This window comes from Epinephelus lanceolatus, chromosome 24 (assembly GCF_041903045.1).
Source record: "Epinephelus lanceolatus isolate andai-2023 chromosome 24, ASM4190304v1, whole genome shotgun sequence".
Classification (NCBI taxonomy): Eukaryota; Metazoa; Chordata; class Actinopteri; order Perciformes; family Serranidae; genus Epinephelus; species Epinephelus lanceolatus.
In genome coordinates this window covers 17,210,771-17,231,888 of record NC_135757.1, presented here as the reverse complement: position 1 = coordinate 17,231,888, position 21,118 = coordinate 17,210,771, and the positions used below count along the sequence as shown (strand labels likewise).

The window sequence follows — 21,118 nt, the reverse complement described above, 5'->3', positions numbered from 1 at the left end:
CATTTACATTGTGTGAACTGGAAAGTCTGATGTAATCATGTGCTTTCCTACTGTACTTTGTGTTATTATTTACTGTGCCAGTTTATGGACTATCAGAGGAGGGGTGGTGGGGTGTGACTTTTGTTTTATTTTGTTTTGTTTTGTTTTATGACCACACAAAACTACAATTATTTTTTACCTTGAGCCTTCCTGAGTGATTTGGGGAAAATACATCACCCACAAAGTAGTTTTTAAAAATATTTTTCATTTTAAAAACTTACCCGTTGATATTTGAAAGTTAAAAGTTGAAGACAAAAAGGTTTGGTTTTTCACTCTTGTCATACATGCTGGTTAGGTAGTGCAAAGGGTTTATTTTTGGCAAAATCTTAAATTAGACATGCAGGATAAAGTGATTTTGATGAATTATCACTAGTTACTAAGGGTTATAAGGGTTATTTGGTTATGTTTTTTTCTGACTGAAACATTTGTCCCATATAAAGTGTTAAAGGACTGTCTGAAATTTGAAAATCCAACACTAATTTCTGTCTTTACAGTTTCTGGCTATAATAAATACTGTAATTTTTACCACTTTTTAAAGATAACGTGCCTTCCAAGGGGCATGTTTGGAGGGTATTTTATTTATTAAAAATCAGCGGTAAAACAAATACAATATACAGCCTCATTAAAATTGTATGCTGCTCCCCTAAACCAAAATAAAAAAAACACAAGTCCCTCCCCAGTGCTTACAAAATTATTTGACATGCCTCCCCGTTTTTGCACCACCATTTCCCTTTTCATAAGTAACGAACAGTCCCTTAGCCTGCTTTATAAAAATGAACAGGCGCGCGACAGCACCCCCTAGCGTCCCATTTTACAACCTCCATAGAATAATGCGGTATGAAAACGCCACACGGGGTACAGTTGTGCACTTAATTATGTTCGTTTTTATACGGTGTTTTGTTAGGAATAAATTAACAATATACAACGAGTTCGTTCGTGGGCTTTAGAGGAACTGGTAGGCGAATTTTGTTACATTTGGACGGTGCCAGTTTAGCTGTTTCCCCTTTGGACTGTGACCTAAGTTAGGCGAATGCTAGCAGCCGTTAGCTTCGTATTTGACATTAGCATACAGACAGTTTTAGAAGATAGCTAACAGTATGTACTTCGTCTTCTCTACAATATTTAACTCTTGGTAAGAAGTTCACGAGCTATTATTTTATTCTTATTTGTCTCTTGTTACAAAAATAGGGGAAAACTTTATGGAAATGGCGCTTGTGACATTATTTAGCGACAATTTTGAGGCAACGCTACGTATGACGTTTCATGTTAGCCTACTTGTAGTTTACTTGAGCAACTCCTTTGCACTTCCTTTGCATATTAAGATTTTCCAAATATTTTAAACTTATAGAATATGATGTAGTACCATACATAAGTCTGCCCAGTGATAAAAAAGTAACATTGGCTCAGACAGCTTGTCAATGTGGACACAATAATACCTATATGGAAATATATATTTCAATGCAGCTGTAATTTTACTTTGTAATGCAATATTTTAATGTGGTATTGCTACTTTTACTCCATTTACTCAAGTATTGTACAATTTTGAGGGACTTTACTTAAGTATTTCCATTGTCTGCTGCTTTATACTTCCACTCCACTTCATTTCAGATGGAAATATTGTTGTTTTTACTCCACTACATTTATGTCACAGCTTTAGTTGCTGGTTACTTTTTTGATTGATAATACAACATAAGACTTGATTTATGCTTGGGTAGGGGAATTATATAAAATATATAACAAAAAGTAGGTAAAATTAGCCCCACTTTAACCAGCTGCAACATTAAAATGATGTCAAATGAATGCAGAAATTATGATCCACTTATTTAAATTACTAGTATTACTATTACTATTGCTATATTTAAAAGGGCCATTCTGCATAATGAGTACTGTTACTTTTGGCACTTTAAGTAGGCCTATATTTTGATGCTTATACTTGTGTGCTTTTGCTTGATTTGCATTTTGAATGTAGGACTTTTACTTGTATGTCTACACTGCTATTGCTAACTTAAGTAAAAGTCTGAATACTTCCCTCACCACTGTACTTCAGTAAAGGATCTGAAACTTATGGAAGTTTAACAGTCTTGTATGGCCCACTACCTTGTCCACCAGGGTTAATACACAACCTGTTGATATTCAGCTGGAGGATTATGCCTCCCGTGAATGCACCATCCGGGTGCGATTCAACGTGTGTTTACAGCCGTTTGTGTTTAAGTCACACGTTGTAGTCATTTCCTTTAATGGTGTATAAAGCAGAGGGTTGACAGGGGAAACATCTGGCCCAGCTGCACACTGCGGCTTTAAGCTCCGCCGCCGATAAATTAGCACGCCGATCAACTGTCGCTGTCCGGTGAGGGAGGTGCTGAAATCAGAGCGCTCTCCTTCTCCCCCACCCACCCCCCAGCTCTCTCCATCTCTCCCTCTCCCTCTCTCCGTATCTCTGTTGCCGCCGACCGACCGACACTTGCAGCCATTTTACGCAGGACGAACCCAATCATGTCGTGAGGGAAGCTCGCTGGTCACCTGGGCAGAGCCAGCAGCAGCCGCCGCGCGTCCCGGTGGTCGCACGCAGGCAGGCGGGCAGGCAGGCAGGCAGGCAGGTCCGGCCAAAATGGTGAAGAGGAAAAGCCTGGACGACAACGAGCCGGAGTGCGGGAAAGGAATACCGTTCCCCATCCAGACCTTCCTATGGAGGCAAACCAGGTTAGTGTGGGAATTGATAACAGGTGTTTGCCATTGCCGAAAATAAGGGGGGATCAAGGATTTGACAGCAGCCGCTGCCTGGCACATGAAAAGCCGCCCGCATATCTGTCCTAATAAGCGTCAGAATAGATGTGTTGCCTGGTCATAATTCAACCCGTGAATGGATGCCCGTGCAACAGAGTGTGTCAGTCCTCTGGTTTCATTGAGTGATTTAAATGGAGGGAGACGGGCTGACTGTTTTTGCAACTGTGAATGGAGACGGATGCAGATTGCATGATGTCACACCTGTAAAGCAAATATAGAAATTGGGCCAAAGAAAATAAGCAGCTGCAGTGAACTGTTTGTACAGAATGTCATGTACATGTAATGTGGCGTTGGAGATTTAATGGTGGAGCCCACATTTATGTTTTTCAGATCTTATATAAGCATTTTTGTGTTTTCTTTTCAGTGCATTTCTCCGTCCAAAGTTGGGGAAACAGTATGAAGCATCTTGTGTGGTAAGTTATTTCATAATGCCATGTGCGGGGTGAGGGGGAAATAATCGCTGCCCTCCCAGTAATCTGTTTTACCTTAATGCACCTGCAAATCAAGTGGGCTCTTGATTTTACATTTAGCAAATTAGTTTTTCCCCTTGCTTCCTCTGATTACCGAGGAGCCAGACCTTTGGAAACTCATATCCATAATGACGCTTCTCCAGATCCCTTTAGATTTAAACAGAGCTGCCACTGTCTCTCCCACAGGCTTTGCCTAGCTTGGGGCCATGTGGGACATTTAGACAGTCAAAGAAGGGGGCTTTAGTTCTTGGCTGATGTCTCTTTTCTCCTTTTCCTCTGGCTGCCTCCCCAGTCCTTTGAGCGGGTGCTGGTGGAGAATAAGCTCCACGGGCTGTCGCCGGCCCTGTCGGAGGCCATCCAGAGCATCTCCCGCTGGGAGCTCGTCCAGGCAGCCTTGCCTCATGTACTCCACTGCACCTCCATCCTGCTGTCTAACAGGAACCGGCTGGGTGAGGACACACAACACACACATTACTGCCGCTTCAGGCATCGAGTTGACAGCCGTATCCAGGTTATCCTCATTCAACAAAACACGAAACTGATGTTCTTTGAGTCGCAGGGCAGTTACAGAACACCCTGACTGTATAGGTCTGGATCATCAGAAACAAAGAACAAAATGATGAACATGTATAAACATTTTGTCATTTTGTTCTCAAATGAAATCTTTGACTTTTCTGGACCACGCCAGAACCTCAAGCCAATAAAAGAATAAACATACACTGATTATTTAAAGCACCCAAATGTTAAGACAAGAGTGTTATTAATGAGGAAAAAAAGCACCTTGGTTGAGTATATTAACAATAGGGCTACAACTTGTGATTATTTTAATATTGATGAATCTGCACATTAATATTTTGATTGAAGACAGAACAACATTTGGTTGATAAAATGTCAAGAAATAATGAAAAGTGAGCCAGCCTGTTTCCAAAAGCCGAAGCTGATGTCTTCATATTGCTTGTGTTTCAAGACCATCAGACCCAAGCCAAAAGATATTTAATGTAAAAGCACAGAAGATAAAATAAGCAGCAAATCATTACATTTAAAAAGACTGAACGAGGTAGTGTTTGGCATTTTTGCTTGAAAATCACTCATGCTATTACAACATCAGCAAAAAAAAAGTCAGTGCGTTTTGCTTTGAAATTATTCAGTTGGATTTGATGTTTTCTTTATGCCGAAAGAAGTCAAAAAAATACAATATACACTAAAACCCACCCACACAATCTCGAGCTTTATGCCATTTATCACCTCACTAAGCAGCACTCAATATCAACCCCTGACTTTTGACCTCTAACAGGCCACCAGGACAAGCTGGGTGTGGCCGAGACCAAGCTGCTCCACACACTGCACTGGATGCTGCTGGACGCTGCCCAGGAGTGCAATCACGAGCCCAGCCTGGGCCACGGCTGGTCTGGGGGCAGCAGCAGCAGCGCCTTCCTCCAGCCGGTGGGGAACCAAGGCTCATCCCCAGGCGCTCCTGGCTCATGCTCCGGCTCTGCCCTAGGGGGGTCGGGGCCCCAGCACAGCGGCTCCCTGCTGGAGGAGGATGAGCATACTCGTACCAAGCTGTTCCACAAGAGTATGGCCACAGTGGAGCTGTTTGTGTTCCTGTTCGCTCCACTTATTCATCGGATAAAGGTCTGTACTCTCAGAAGAGAAAAACACTGAGCACTGCAGGCTCAAAACAATCCACTGTTACTGTGCAGTTTCTATGATACTAAGAGTGACTTTATTACAGAAATTGTATTTATTTTTAATCTTTTAAAGTTTTTTACCATCAGTTTCATTCAGCCTCATTTGAGACTGGCCCATATCGAACCCTCCAACACACACACACACACACACACACACACACACACACACTTGGGGTCACCCTATGCCTATTGATCTGTGTGTATAAACAGACAAAATGGTCAAGTTACAATACTCTTGGGATGGCAATGTGTTTCCCAACTGAGGACTGAATCACTGTAATTTTTAAGCAGCGTGTCTACAGGCCATTAAGCAATCTTAGAATTTCCTAAACTTAGTGTTTAAGTATTAGACCTCAAAATTGTATTTTGAAATGATCCAACAACATGATAAATAAATTCTTAATATGTCACTTTTTTAAGGAGTCGGACCTGACCTTCAGACTGGCCAGTGGTCTTGTAATATGGCAGCCAATGTGGGAGCACCGCCAGCCAGACATCCCTGCTTTCACTGCACTCATCAAACCTGTCAGAAACATTGTGACAGGTGGGTAAAAAAACCCTTACTCACAGCCTTATAAATCCCTTTTAGAAATAATCTATTTTTGTTGGTTCATAATTAAGACGTGTAATCTGCCATGCCTGTCTCAACAGCAAAGAGGAACTCCCCAGTCAACAACCAGTGCAGCCCCTGTGGATCTGGCAACCCTGGTCCCATGGTGAGTGAGCGTTTAAAGCCCAGATCTTATCTGATTTTGCGTCTCATGTTGATTGAATGTGTTCAGGCAAGAAGCTTCTTCCCTTCCCCCCCTTCAACATCTCCCAGAGGCTCACTGCTAATATTCATTAGCACCAGTCATCCAGGAGCAGCAGCATGGTTAGCTGGGGTCATGGCAGAAACCCTGCTCCAACCTCAGAGCCTTTAATTATCAGGAAGTGTCTGTCTGTCCCTCTGCTTGTTTGTCCACTCATCTACAGTATCTGTCCATCTCTCCCTCCCACCTGCAGGGTTTCCAGGTGGTTTGCGAAGCCGCCCAATCCGATTCCTCCTCCCCCGTGGCTGGAGAGCGGAGCTGTCGTCGTGGTAACTCGGTTGAGAAAGGTGGCCCCTCCCAACAACCCCCATCGGTGAAAGGCCCTTCCAAGAAAAAGTAAGCACCGTTAATTGATTTAACCTCCAGAAGCTGTGAGATAGGTAGCATGTGGTCATGTGTGCACATCATTGATTTTTCATTCTGGGGCCTCGTTGGAGCCTCACGCCTGTTCGGGCTTGCTGTAAAGTAGCAGGAGGTAGAGCGGTCATAGAGAGTGTAAATGCTACACTCCACATGGCAAGTGTGAACATGATAGATGACACTTTTAATCTGCTATTCTCATGTTTTGAGGCTTGAGCTCACATATATGATACATTTTCTCTTTGGTCATAGCAGCAAGGGAAATTGTATTATTGAATATTACTAATATTATTATTATTATTTATCATAGTTAGGTTTATTCATGTCGCCCAAAATTGCAAATTTGTCTCAGAGGGCCTCAGAATCTTTGCAGAATAGGACACCATCTATCTAGACCCTTTATTCAGATAGATAAATACATGGGATAAACCTCAGCATGAGCAACAGGAGGGAGCAATGGGAGCATATCTATGTTTCCCAGCAGAAATGTGTGCTATTAATGTACACAGATATGAAACATGTGGGCATTGTCTCATGCAACATGAACAGGCCTTGTTCTTCATCATTTTAAGTGAGTTAAATCATGCAGTGAAACCATACATTAATCATTAGTGTCGATTCATAATGATCAAAATATGATTTCCCTGCAAACACTGCTTTCACCAAAGCCTTGATAAATGAGATACTTGTCCATGATGCACCCGAGACGCCAGTTGTGTGTTGAAGCAGTGCAGCGACCCGCGCTGACACAGAGCTGGTGCCATCGTCTTGTTGATGGCTAAACATTTAGCCCTGCGGCGGCGTCTGTCGCACACACTGCACAGCACAGCTTGCTCCACTAGCTTGCAAGAGCTAGCGTATATGAATAGCTCCTCCTTCCCCTGTGTAATGTGTTGCTCTAAGCAGTACTGCCTCCTCAGTCAGCAGCACACGCTCACTCACACATACACAGCCCCGTCTTGCTTGAGCATTAGCAGACCCAGCTGACGTTTGTCCACATACATAACCAAGGTAATTATGCTGAAGTAATGTGCTACATGTCTGATGCTGGCAGTGTCCCTGGCCTGGCATGACATGGCCTGGCTTCATTTGGTCTGCCCACGGCAAGTCTGTCATTGTTTGATCTTTTCTGCCAGACTAAGGCCCAATCTGTGCTCACTTTTCCACAGACGAGGCAGGTTTGACCAGCAGACAGTAACTCACTATATTAAGAGTGTGATTTTGTTCACAAAAGTTTTGGTTGTGCAAAATCATGCAAAAAAGGAATTCCATAAATACACTAAACAAAAATATAAATGCAACACTTTTGTTTAAATCCATGTTGGTATGGACTTTGCCAACATAATCCATAATCCATCCACCTGACAGGTGTGGCATATCAAGATGCTGATCAGTTTTGAGGGAGTGTGCTATTGGCATGCTGGCTGAAGGAATGCACACCAATGCTGCTACAAATGAATTGAATGTTCCTTTCACTTCCATATGATGTCTCCAACATCATGTCGAGAATTTGGCAGTACATCCAGTCAGTCTAGTGAGCCAGCCCAGGACTTCCTCATCTGGCGTCTTCACCTGCAAGATGGTTTAATGTTAGTGAAATAAATGTTCAGTTCAGTGCTCTGGTGGTGTTGTGTTTATATTTTTGTCCGGTGTAAAATGATGTGGCTACATCCAATATTGTGATCCATGATTGCTGGTTTGAGTTCCAAAGAAATTTACCGGAAAACACCAAATATGCCCTGCAGAAAGTCCCCAGATAAACACTTCAAAACATTTGCATTCTGCACATCCTGTGTGGGTGTTTTCTGTTTTGAACTTCATCACGGCTGGTCTATCATCATCATCCTGAATCACCCAACCAGTGGGCTGAGAGGGAGAGTAATGTGGGAGAAGGCAGTAGCAAGGTTGATAAGCCATCCATGGCTCATCTCAACTCGTTCTGACAAACAACCAAGTCACTCCACTGCTTCTCATGATCACTCTGACAGCCAGCAACTGACTGCAAATCAAAATAAGCTCTCACCCCCCCTCCCCCAAGCTAGTTATATCCTCATACACTCAAACACCAAAGCAGTCACAGTTTGAGCAGTCACATGGCAATGCAGGAAGGACGAGATTTATCCCTATTGTTTCGCAGCACACACTCAGCAAGGGCAGATTAATTGCTTTCTCTAAGTGTTGGTGGTGGGAATGTTAAGCTGCTGTATGTGAAACGCTGGTTTGCACAAGAGCAAGGTTAGGGAGGAAAGTGAGTTGAATACAAATGAGATGCACAGCAAAAGGGAATTTTGACATTTGAGAGGATTTGAGTGTAAGAAGGAATTACTTTCATGCTTTCGAGTTGTTGGATTCCTGCTGTATGGATCCCCACAGGGGTGGGGCTTTACTGTTGGCCCGCACCAACAGATTTCAATCCAAAGATCTAATCAAGACAGAACCCAAATTTTTTATTTTCGCCATTAGCTCAGACATCCTGTCAAAGTTCATATTTGTGTCTCCTCCTCATCCTCTCGAACACGTACCTCTGCATCGCTCAGCCAAGATAAAATCATTTCCGCCATCAGGTCCTGTGATTAATGCAGCTTACTCATCCGCCGCCGCATCGCACTCCACTCAGAGCACTGCTGATGCTGAGGCAGTTTCCATGGCAACCGCTGGCTGCTGCATCTCTCCTACCGCATGGAGTCGGGGGCTGGGCCCACTGCCTCTCTGAGGGCCTGGGGTGGCTGTCGTCACTCGGTCTCCATGGCAACCTGACACAACAACAGCAGCAGGCAGAGGGACTGTGTGTGTGTGTCGGCTAGACAGTGAAACATGATACAGCCTCTCTCCACTGTCCGCTCTCAAAGTGATTCATGTAGATATCGACCATCTCTTCCTGCTCCACTTATTACAGCGGCCAAGATTAAATGCCTTCCCCTGTCTCTCTCTCTCCTTCTCTCATGGTATCAATATGTTTCTCCACAGTGAGTGGTGCTCTATACGCTCTGCAGCTTGCCAACCACTGACCTTCATTCCGGCTTATTTATAGTGGACTCACGTAGACTTAGACTCCCTCTCTTCCCACTGCTCTCTCAATGATGCTACAGGGGGGATCTGCCCTTGTTTACCATCCTCCTTTGATGCATTATTAATGAAGCAGTGTGACAGGAGTTGATGACAGACTAATATAACAGGAAAGGCCATGACATAGTGTTACTGATGTAGATGTAGTTAATTGCATGACAGTACTGAAAAGGTTAAAAATGCACCTAGTGGTATGTGTAACTATTTAGGTGTTACTTTGAGTTATGCTGTAACTTATCTCTGTTCTGCAACTGCTTTTATTAGTAATAATTTAAATTATAACTAGGTTTTTCAGTACATGTTTCTAGTGTAAGTTTGCTTATATTTAGTTAATTCTGCATCCCAAAGTAGAAAAGGCCTTCCTAATATGACCTCTATGGACAGACAAAACTTTTTCTGAGTCAAAAGTATTGATACTTTGATACGTTTTTGACACCACGTGTTTAAAACAATACAATCTCTTTTAATTTTGCATTCGATAGTATCGAGAGGACCGAAGCTATGTACAAGCAGATAGACATCTAAAATCATACTTTTGCCAATGTTGTTTGTCTTATACTTCAGAGTTTAAAATTCTGGTATTGTAACAACATTACAGTGGAGAAGGGGTTGCCGTTTTTGATATAAAAGGGTTAAACCAGTAAAAACAACCACGTCTCTCTCCTCTTCATCAGGACATCAGCCCCTGCCGGCCTGCCAACCTCCCTGTCCCAGCGAGCGCGTTACGCCACGTACTTTGACGTCGCAGTGCTGCGCTGCCTGCTGCAGCCACACTGGACTGAAGAGGGTGTGCACTGGGCCCTGATGTACTACCTGCAGCGCCTGAGGCAGATCCTGGAGGAGAGACCTGAACGCACCCCAGAGCCCTTGGTGACACCTCTGCCACGCCCACGTAGCAGCTCCATGGTGGCTGCCACGCCTTCGCTAGTCAACACACACAAGACTCAGGTAATAATTAGGAGTTGTTATATTTTTGTGGTGTAAATTGCAACTTTTAAAGGTTAAAGGATGCATTCATGTAGTCCTTCAGACGCTCCACCGATCATTGCTCATGTGTATCCTCTGCTATATTTTGCAGGATATGAGTCTGAAATGCAATGAAGAGGGAAAATCTCTCAGCACAGAGACATTTACGAAGGTTTCTCTGACCAACCTCCGTCGACAGGCAGTCCCTGACCTCGCCTCTGACCTGGGCATGAACATCTTCAAGAAGGTCAGAGCCAGAAACCCAGATGGGCCACTGTCCATGCTAGCATGCTAATTTTATTTTTAGCATATTAAAAACAATATGTGTTGGATCAGGACAAGGATGGCAGTGTTAGCAATGTCACAAGTAAGACACATGCCTAATGTTTTGCTTTTCTGATTTCATTGTGTGACTTACTTTATGCAGTAGGCAAAAAAGACACATTTGCATTAGAAAACTATACAGTATGCATTGTGGTTCTTACTGGGAGGCCCTTCCTGCTCTGCTTCAGTTTAAGAACCGGCGTGAGGACCGTGAGAGAAAGGGCTCCATCCCCTTCCATCACACTGGAAAGAAACGTCAGCGGCGTATGGGGGTTCCTTTCCTGCTTCATGAGGATCACCTGGATGTCTCGCCCACCCGCAGCACCTTCTCCTTCGGAAGCTTCTCTGGCCTGGGTGACGATCGGCGGGGTCTCGACCGTGGGGGCTGGCAGGCCACCATCATGGGTAGAGTGCTGCTTATAGTGAGAATAAATTGCATGTCACCAGTTCGCAGTCTTGCTTCCTCTCCCCTAAGCCTCCTTTTAGTGAGTCAGAGGATTCTGTCTGGATCTAGATGTCAGCTAGTGAATTAGGTCAGTTCATTAACATTGGTATTTCTTATTAGCTCTCACTGAGAAGTGTGATTAAAATTCGCTCAAGGCACAAAGACATTTTTTTTTTATTATTATCCAGACTTAGTGACTTTTTAAAGCCTGCTTTTCATGAACCCCCTGCCCCCTCTCACCACACGGCTATATATCCACTTAGTTTAGCTGCTGCTTCAAATTAGCTCCATTCCCAGGATGACATTTTCTAAAAATGTCAAATAGATGCAAGAAAAATGCATGAAAGTGGACGTCTACAGTGATCGACTGGAATTTCTATGTGTGTGTGTTTAATTCAGCCTGATATATCTATCTGTATCTTCATCACTTTACAGGCAAATTCACACGGAGGGGCAGCACAGACACTGCCGCAGATGCCGACAGCCTGAGCGCCAAACACTCTCACTCCCACCACTCTCTGCTCAGAGACATGCCCGACCACTCCAACAGCCACAGCGATAACACTGTCAAAGAGGGTAAGGAGAAGCCAGAGCTATGATTAGCTGAACTGATTTTAAGAGCATGACTAACTGAGAGCAAGTTGTGACCAAGAAAAGGAGCACTTCACCCAAAATTGATCATAGGGATGGGCAGCACAAGCAAAAACACTATTCGAAAATCATGGCAACTATTCGACAATTTTTCGAATAATCCACCCCCCCCCCGGAGCCATGCACACAGAGATCCATTCATCATTACGCCAGTGCCACACCGCCCGCGGAAGTGCTGCGAAGTGCGGCGCACCGACATTCTCGCCCGAGCCGGAGCACATCTGTTCACATCGGGCATTTCTCCGTGCCAGTCGACAAGCGGTTCTGCTCCCAGCTGTTGTCTCCGTCACCCGGCTTGACACATTCGCTCGCGGATCGCCGCTCGCTGCTCGCGGAGAAAACAGACCAGACACCGAAACGATCACTGCAGGGCGCGAGCCAGCTATGGAGCTGTGCGGCGCGGCGCCGCCGGTGTGGATGACACAATCGGTTAACATGGGCGCCGAAAGGAAACTGGCCTCGCTTCTCGCAGCTTTGAGGCTATTCGCAGCGCTTCCGCGGGCGGTGTGGCCCTGGCGTTACGGTCCCTCGCCGCCTCCTGCGTGCCTCGCTCTCAAATGACTGTGCATACTTGTTGTAGGCTTGTGATACGCAAGCTTTGCCTCACAGAGTTTGCACTGCACCTCATTTTCGTTTATTTTGTCGAAGTTGTTCCACACAGAACTTTTTGATGACTGTAGTAGTCTCTGCATGTTTCTCCTGTTTGTAGAAGAGCATCAAACTAGCTGGTAGCCCATCTCACACCACTGTAGCAATCCTATACTGCCCTCGTGCGGTTAGGAGCTGAATTGCATGTCAAATAAAGGGGGGGGAATAAGATGGCGAATAATAATAGTCGCATTAAAAAATAGATTTTTCAAAAATAAAACGACTATTCGAAATTCGAAAATCGTGACCCATCCCTAATTGATCATTTATATACCAATTATTCACCATGCGTTGCGTTGAATTCATGAAGAAAACACTGTTTTTGGTTCATGCCTCTGCAGTGAACAAAGAATTCAAAAACTGAGAAAATTTGTATGGGTGAAATATTCCTTTAACTTAACAAGTCCAAAAATGAGCTTAAGCCACATTTATAGATACTCAGAGATGGGGGACTCGAGTCACATGACTTGACTTGAGTCAGACTTGAGTCGCAAATATGATGACTTGAGACTTGCTTGACTAACGTTGATAAAAGAATCGACTTTGACTTTGTATTCAGGACTTGACTTTGACTTGAGACAGATGACTCGAAAGGACTTATTTCAATATTAAAGGCCCGCTAAGCACCGTTGGGCGTCACTTCTCTTTATGTTCAACAATGTTATCAAACACAACGGAGCTAGCTCGCCCCTCTCCCCCTCGTCCTCCGTGACTCTGTCATGAACAAGATTTACACACCTGTTCAAGGGATAGTGCACCCAACATGAAAATTCACCCATTATCTACTCACCCTCATGCCGATGGAGGATCAGGTGAAGTTTTAGAGTCCTCACAGCACTTGTGGAGATCCAAGGGGAGAGGAGGTAGCAACAGAACTCCACCTAATGGAGGCTTATGGCGCCCCAGATTCAAACATCCAAAAACACATAACTGAAACCACAAAATATCTCCATACTGCTGGTCCGTAGTGATTTAAGTGTCCTGAAGCCCTGACATAAAAACTTGTTTGGAAAAATGTCATTTGAACTCTGTTTTAGCCTCATTGTAGCCTGTAGCTCTAACTGCCTCTCTGGGCACCACATTCACGTGTGCGTGCTTGCGCAAGACTGTGAGACATGGACACCACGTTCGTGTGTGTGTGCTTGCTTTCGCTGGTCTCGCGCTGACTTGACTTGCTTGACTTATAGCAGGGACTTGACTTGCTTGATTCTCACCACAACTATCTTGGGACTTGCTTGAGACTTGAAGGTAAAGACTTGAGACTTGCTTGTGACTTGCACATGTGTGACTTTCCCCCATGTCTGCAGATACTGCAGTGCTTACATCTGTCAACTTTTTGAATATCCAACAAACCAATAGAAAATTGAGAATAATATTCACAGTTTGGTAGTAGTTGTTAAGTAAACCATAGAAAACAGAGAAATAACCATGTTTTTTTCCCAGCTCTTTCAGGGTCTGGCAGAGTGTAAGAGTGACATTAAACAAGAGAAACAAACTGCAATGTGCAGTAAGATGAAAACTGTAATCATATTCTTATCCATCAGCTACAACAAACGCCAGATGCTGCTGGCTCCACTGAGACCTGCACAGCAGAAATAGGACAGATTATATAACAGTAATATTCCTGTGACAATGCTAATTTACATACAAATAACGGTGCTGGCTTTAGGCTCTGCTCCACACTGCATAACATGCATGCTATTTGGTTAACTGAGAACAGCAGATAATTAGAGAGAAGCACTGATTCTGACTTGATTGGCTCTATAGGGTTAATTTTGTGAAGAAAAGAATGCGGCAGAGTCGAAAAACAACACAATAGAGCATTCAGCATAACAAAACTGTTTTCTCACCTAAGGTCGTGGTTGCCTACTGTGATAACAATGCATGACAACATTTAGCCAGCTGCACCATACACCATCCTCTCACTGCCTCCCTTTGCCACCCACAGTTCGATCTCAGATTTCCACCATTACTATGGCGGCGTTTAACACCACAGTGGCTTCCTTCAACGTTGGCTACGCCGACTTCTTCACCGAGCACATGAAGAAACTCTGCAACCCCGTCACTGTCCCCGAGATCCCTGTGGAGCCCCTGGCCTGTGCCAACCTGCCACGCAGCTTCACCGACTCCTGCATTAACTACTCCTGTCTGGAGGAGGGGGAGAACATCGAAGGGACCAATAATTTTGTGCTGAAGAATGGCATGCTTGACCTCACAGTGAGTGTCGGGGTCATTCAATGAAACCTACAGGAAATGATCCTGTGGGCAAATACATATAATGGAAGATATTGGCCTTCTGCTGCTCTTCTCACATACAATGACACCAGTAGGAATACAAACTGCATTTAATGCTTTATTTTCTCACATTTGGTCCTGTAAGTTGCAAACAAGTCAAATGCTGCTTTGTTTTGCAGACAAATACAATGTAATAATAATAATGATTATTTTGAGTTTAATAAATGTAGCTTTTGCACTATTGGTTGCACAAAACAAGCTATTTCTTTGTGTGTTCCAGGCTGTCTTGCGGGCTCTTTATGCTGTCCTCAGCCACGACATCAGCTCCAGGATCTGCGACGTGGCCCTCAACATCATCGACTGCCTGCTGCAGCTGGGCGTGGTGCCCGGCATGGGCAAGAAACTGTCCAAGCCCGACAACAAGGAGAACCAGGAGGCGCGAGCCAAAGACACGGCCGGTCAGGGCCTCGGTGGAGGCGCCCAGGGAGGCGGGGCGGTCCCTGGGGCAGGAGCAGGTGGAGGGGGAGATGGAGGCGGAGGTGGAGGAGGAGGGGGGAGTGGTGGAGGGAGTGGGCAAGGGAGCAAGGATGATGTGAAGAATAACAAGGATAATGATAAAAAGGTGAGTTTGCACTGTATTTTCGGAAGTGGGTTGTAGTGGTAGCGCAGATATCTCAGTATATCTGTGTGTTCATGGCAATGGTTGCTTCTCCTTTGTCATGAAAACAGGAAGAGGGCTCTGGCTTCAGCACCCACCGCCTGGCTCTGACCATGCTGATAAAGATAGTAAAGTCGCTGGGCTGTGCCTACGGCTGTGGAGAGGGACACCGGGGGCTGTCTGGAGATCGCCTCAGGATGCAGGTCAGACTTCTCTACCTTAGCTGACCCTCCTCTGTGCATGTGTGCAGTTTGTAATGCCTGACATGTTTTCATGAAACCAGAAAGAATGCTGCAAGGGCAGAGTTTCTAACTGTAATGAGAAGCAGCTGCAGTTCTATTTCAATGCTGATCAATAGTTTTTTATTATTAGATTAAGTTGTATTGGAGAAACACAATTTCTCTTAACAGCTGATATCTTTCATGAGAATCAATGAAAAGAGATGAAAATAGCACATCCTGCAAACAAGGCCACTTTCTTTGTCCCCGACTTATTTTTGAAACTCTGTGACTTTCTGTCTAATGTGCCCTGTTCCAATTCTTTCCTCACAGGCCCAGAACTGCCTGACCAGCCTTTATAAGCTGGACAAGGTGCAGTTTCGACAAACAATGCGGGAGTACGTCAACAAAGACTCTCTCAATAACATTGTGGACTTCCTGCATGCACTGCTGGGCTTCTGCATGGAGCCCATAACTGACAGTAAGTATGGAGGTATGTGTGAGTGGGGCAAGATGCAGATCATGACACACAGAAAAATCATGCATATGCGCTGATGGCAAATGCACAAATTAGGGTGCATCAGGGTTTGACCAACATTAGTTCTGAATGCTGATTCAGGTTAGGGTTGATGCTGCAAAAAGTCAGTATTCTGTGCAGTAGGGCTGCAACTAATAATTATTTTTAATTATTAAGGGATTCATTGTTTGGTCTGCAAAATGAAAATGAGTCTACAGCCACAATACACTCTTAGAAATAAGGGTTCCTAAAGAGGTTCTACCCAGAGCCATTTGCTTTTGAAGAAGTCCTTTTGGAAAAAAAAGAGTTCTTCAAGGTTTGTTGAAAGCATGGGTGGCTAAAGATCCTCACCCTCAAATATTTAAATGTTTACCCATGTCTCAAATTAAATTTTTAATGTCGGTGAACTGGAAGAATTTCCTTAATCAGTTTATTTTACGTACTTGTGTTCTGCCATTATGACCATAATAACATTCCATACAATACCACATGGTCTGTCAAAAAATGTTTTTTTTAATGGGATGGGTACCTGTTGCTTGACATTTTGTATTTGGTTTTAATTTGGAACCAGGTTTTGGTAGTAGTAGGGATTTCACGAAATCTCCACCCCCAGATGAGAATGGGTGTGAAGTCGTCTGGGGAGAGATCCCTAGACTGCATTGTAGGTGGGTGATAAGTGGTGTCGTAGGCCACCACCTCTGTTTAACGATGGTTAAACAGCTTCTTGGATGAGAGGCAAAACGTCTTCGAGAAATGCAAGCAAGTCCAGTTACCTCCGATACAGCACTTATGATTACCATGACCTGGATGACTGAGAATCTTCACTGACACCATGACACTCATGGTGTCATTGTTCCCCAGGCTAACCTGTTACACTAAAACCATGATTAGTGGTAGAAAGATCTATGGGTTATGTAGTCAGTTCCTATTTTTAAAGTCTCCTTGGGTGGGTTCTGGATGAAACCCCTGGAATATAAAAGAGTTAGCTCCCCAGAGAGGATTTTGGGTGGGACCATTACACTGTAGAGGGGTTCTCTGTAGAGCCTCTTAAACTGGGTTCTGGGTGGAAATTTTTTTACAGATGGTTTAATAGGTGTATCCCTCTATTGTGGGATCCAGGTAGAACCCTCAAAAAGAGTTTCAGATGAAGCCTTTATAATAGGTTCTACCCTCAACCAAAAAAGGTTCTCCTACCGGAACAAGCTGAAGTACCCTATATGGTACAGGTTAGCACCTTTATTTCTAAGAGTGCAGCAGCTCTGTGAGGCTGAACACAAAAGTCAGCATGCTCACAGATACAGTGCTCACATGTGTATCACAAGGTATCATGTTAGCTAACACGCTAACAAAACCGACTAATATAGTACACATCCTAACATTATACCATAACATCATTGTGTTAGCATGCTGACTTTTGCGTCTGCCTTGAAGTATTGGAAAAATTAAAAATTTCACCTGCTGATAAAAAGTTTGATCTCCAAAGTTGTGAAAGTTAATAAATTTTTAAATATATTTATCATTTAAGTAACTAGTCGTTTCAGCACGACTGTGTAGATGTTTATACTCAAACAAACTCTGTTATGTTTATTATACAAGTATATTATATTCATTCAAATCTATATCACACTCAAAGGTCTAATATGGGTGCTACATTACAGAGTATGAAATAAAAACTTAAACCAATTAAACACACTGACAAAGCTGAATTGTACTGCCACTGTCTCACCCCGCACTTCGACTTTGCATTCCAGCGCTATCACTGTTTATATATATGTTATTTCCCTTCCTCCTTCCACTTGTCTCTGCTTGTCTGCGTCCCTTTTTGTCGTCCTCCTCCTGCTTCCATCTTCCCTCTTTTTCTTCATCCACTTCAATGAGCTGAATCCTGCCTTCCTTACTCACTCATCCATTCTGTACACTTGCCAATCCAGAGCTTTGCCCATTACATCTGTGCTCAATCAGTGGCTTTATTGCTGAGCATTGAGACGCATTGTACATGCCAATTCAGTTTTGCACTGAAATTTGAAAATGCAATCAGTACAATCATAGCATACAAAATACTGTGCAATTGGCAAGTTACTGAACCGATGAGTGTTTTAATTCTCAAAGTGAACGGGGCACCTTGTTTAGTTTTTTGGTGTGTGTGTGTGTTGTTCTTGCGTGTGGCAATCTGTGTGTGTGCGTCTTGAGTTCACCTCCACAAGGAGGTGGGGTGCCACGTCCTTTTTGACGCCCCGTACATGTCTGTGCTGGCCTGATGTCAATCAACTTGTGCCCCGCCTCTTTTCTCTTGCAGAGTACGGCAGTGCAGGTGAGAGGTCCAGGAGGGCGAAAAAAAGAAACATCGGTAGATACACATGATCAATAATCAATAACAGTCAATAATTATAGCAATAAGATGAACATACTCACCTGATCAGACCCTTCCCTAGGCACCACTTCCATTGCTGCACCCTTCACTCTCTCCGAAAGTGACAAAACTCGCCTGCAACAAAATTAAGACTTGTATGATTAAATCTGGCATTTGTAATTTGCATAGATAATAAGTTTAACTGGACCAAAAGAATAAGCCCCATGCTCTATGGTTTTATAGCAGGCCTTAGTCACTTGCATGTATTCCTTATCCCCAACCCAGAATCCTTTTCAGTTTGCTTCTCCCCCATATGCTTTATGGACCCTTTTCCTTTGCCCCCCCTCCTCTCCCTCTTGTACGGGCTCACTGTTTTATACTCAAGCTGGTCAGCTGTCAATAATCTGCTCCCATCACTGACTAAACCACCCCCTGTGTGATCCGTGGTCTATCCCGCCTCCCTCTTGCTTCCAGACAAGGCGGGCTTCGGGAACAACTTCACCACAGGGGACAACAAGTCCGTGGCACAGAATATGGAGGCGGTGGTGGTGGGCTGCATGTTCAAGTCTCTCATCACCCGCTGCGCCTCGACCACACACGAGCTGCACAGTCCCGAGAACCTGGTGAGTGGTGTGCGAAAATCATCTGTCCATCTGTCCTCTCTCTGTTTTCATTATCAGTCTCTGTGGCTCTCCTTTGATTCACTCTGTGCCTCACATATCAGTTGTACTCTCACTAGATTCAGACGCTCATATTTCCATTTGCAGGATGTTGTAGTTGAATTATTAATGACTCATTTTGTACTGAGCCTAAAGACGAGCAATCGCTCATGCCGCCTTTTTTAATGCCTTGTCATACATGATAAATTGGACATGATGGGTACTTAATCTCACTCTGTGAATAAAGACATTACAGGGAGCCTTATATTCCTCTCCGTATTTGCTGTCATATTTATAATGTTACTATGTCAAATGTTCATATTAAGCATGGACAAAGTTTTAAATAATGAGGTGAACATATGTAAAAGTAATCCCTGTGAGCAAAAACTTCAGGCCTCAGACTGTTCTCAATACTCCCTTAAGTTTTTATCTACTTTCAAGACAAGCTGATGTGGCCATCTGCTTCATGCATGTTACTGCAGGTGTTGCATACACTGCTACATGTAGCTACATGCTAACGTCAGGGAAACATGTAATCTTGGTTGTCAATGTTATTAATTTCTCTCTGATTTCAGATCATGTTGAGTTGTAAACATCTTGGTTTAGAAGCTTTAATGGGTGATTTTTCATGGTAGAAAGTGCCGTCATATTCCATTACAGTCATTCCCCAACCGCAATGAAGGTGCAGACACACAAATATGCAGAAGTCCAGGAAATGACAATCAACCAGAGCAGACTGGGCTATTTCTGGAGGAGTGTTATAGAGACAGGTGCTAATACAGGTATATTTAGTCAGACAGTGTAAGAAAAATAAAGTGTTTTTGAACATCTAAGCATGTAGACATGTTCTGGTTGAAACCTAAAATAATAAGTATGAACCTGAAAATGAGCATATGAGGTCCCCTTTCACTTGAGCTGCTCTCATTTCTTTGCTAGAACAGATATTTTTCACAAATTAAGAATAAAATTAATTTGAAATGGCACAAACTGAACCCTCTAATAACAGACCTCGAGCAGACACCATACTGTGTATTTGTCCCCAAACTGATGCCAGCACCATCTTCTTGTTTTTAACATGCAGTGTGTTGCCAGAGTGCTCAAAGATCCTTTGAGTAGCTGGCAGTTTCTCTGTTAGGCACTCTTACTGTTCACAGAATAATAATAACTTGCCTTTTGTGTCTCACATGATGGGCACTGACTGTTTTCAAGTGTTTCTTCAAAGGCCAACGCAAGCTCATTTGTACAGCATGCTTCAAACACAGAGCCAAGTCAAAGTGCTTTACACAACAACGTCTAAAACACAGTGGAGAGGAGAATATAATACAAAATAATAGGTATAAAGTTTCAGAGCCATTTTAATGCAGCAATGATACATTTAAAGGTTTTGTATGTAACTCCTGCACATGAGCCAAAACAGTGACAAACACGAAAGTGAACCTGATTGACTAAGGCTAAGGCTGGTTAATCTTAATTGAGGTTAAGTTAGCTTGTTGGCTGCTGAGCTACCTGTAACTTAGCTGCAGTGCATGGATCTGGTGTAGTTGTTTTGTAACATTAGCTGAGTAATTTGCAAACAAGCCCTGGGAATCTGGTTGAATTAACTGATGTTGTCCACTTAAGACAGTGTTTTGCTACATTAGCTAGCGAGTCATTAATCTGTATTAGGAAAGAAGCTAAAATTGGATAACAGTAGCCAGCTAACAATATCACAATATCACTATATACACTATACAATATTTCACACATCAATGTTTCTGCTGGGATATTTTTAAGCGCTGGGGCCTCTGAATGTATGATATGAGGCACTGAATTTGATTAATTTACTGTTTAACAGACCACAAATTAAACAAGAATAAGCAAATGTTAGCAATGAACGTTACTTTGTTCAGAGGAGAGTGGATGACAGTTCCAAAGATGGACCTTCAGTAAGCTGCTGTAGCAGCTCAAATTCAGCTGTGCAAACCCCAGCTCTAAGTTAGTGTCAGTCTCCGAGCCTCAGCTGCAAATTGTATAGAACAGAAACACAGCAACGTCATATCCTTTGGATTTCCCAGACAATTTGTCGTGAGTCCTCTACATAGAAATCAGTCCAGAGACTGTTAGAGGCATCCGAGAAAGTCGGGGAACATCTCAATTTTTGAGTTACATTACAATCCATAAACACATTGGCAATATAAAGCACTAATACATGTAAGAAGTTACACACAGAACCTTTAATAAAGCAA

General features: G+C 43.5%; 1 protein-coding gene across 1 annotated transcript in view; it reads left to right on the top strand.

Annotated features, from left to right (window-relative positions):
• Positions 1 to 2,511: 2,511 nt before the first annotated feature.
• Positions 2,512 to 21,118, top strand: part of unc80 (unc-80 homolog (C. elegans)) — a 46,536-nt gene continuing 27,929 nt past the window's right edge. Inside the window, exons 1-16 of the mRNA XM_078165524.1 lie at positions 2,512 to 2,739; positions 3,188 to 3,236; positions 3,586 to 3,742; positions 4,588 to 4,928; positions 5,405 to 5,528; positions 5,636 to 5,700; positions 5,990 to 6,132; positions 9,897 to 10,170; positions 10,301 to 10,435; positions 10,701 to 10,917; positions 11,393 to 11,533; positions 14,205 to 14,473; positions 14,772 to 15,113; positions 15,221 to 15,352; positions 15,701 to 15,848; positions 18,709 to 18,857. Coding sequence (XP_078021650.1) covers positions 2,648 to 2,739; positions 3,188 to 3,236; positions 3,586 to 3,742; positions 4,588 to 4,928; positions 5,405 to 5,528; positions 5,636 to 5,700; positions 5,990 to 6,132; positions 9,897 to 10,170; positions 10,301 to 10,435; positions 10,701 to 10,917; positions 11,393 to 11,533; positions 14,205 to 14,473; positions 14,772 to 15,113; positions 15,221 to 15,352; positions 15,701 to 15,848; positions 18,709 to 18,857 — 2,778 coding nt within the window. The 5' untranslated portion in view covers positions 2,512 to 2,647. The remainder of the gene's footprint in view (positions 2,740 to 3,187; positions 3,237 to 3,585; positions 3,743 to 4,587; positions 4,929 to 5,404; positions 5,529 to 5,635; positions 5,701 to 5,989; positions 6,133 to 9,896; positions 10,171 to 10,300; positions 10,436 to 10,700; positions 10,918 to 11,392; positions 11,534 to 14,204; positions 14,474 to 14,771; positions 15,114 to 15,220; positions 15,353 to 15,700; positions 15,849 to 18,708; positions 18,858 to 21,118) is intronic.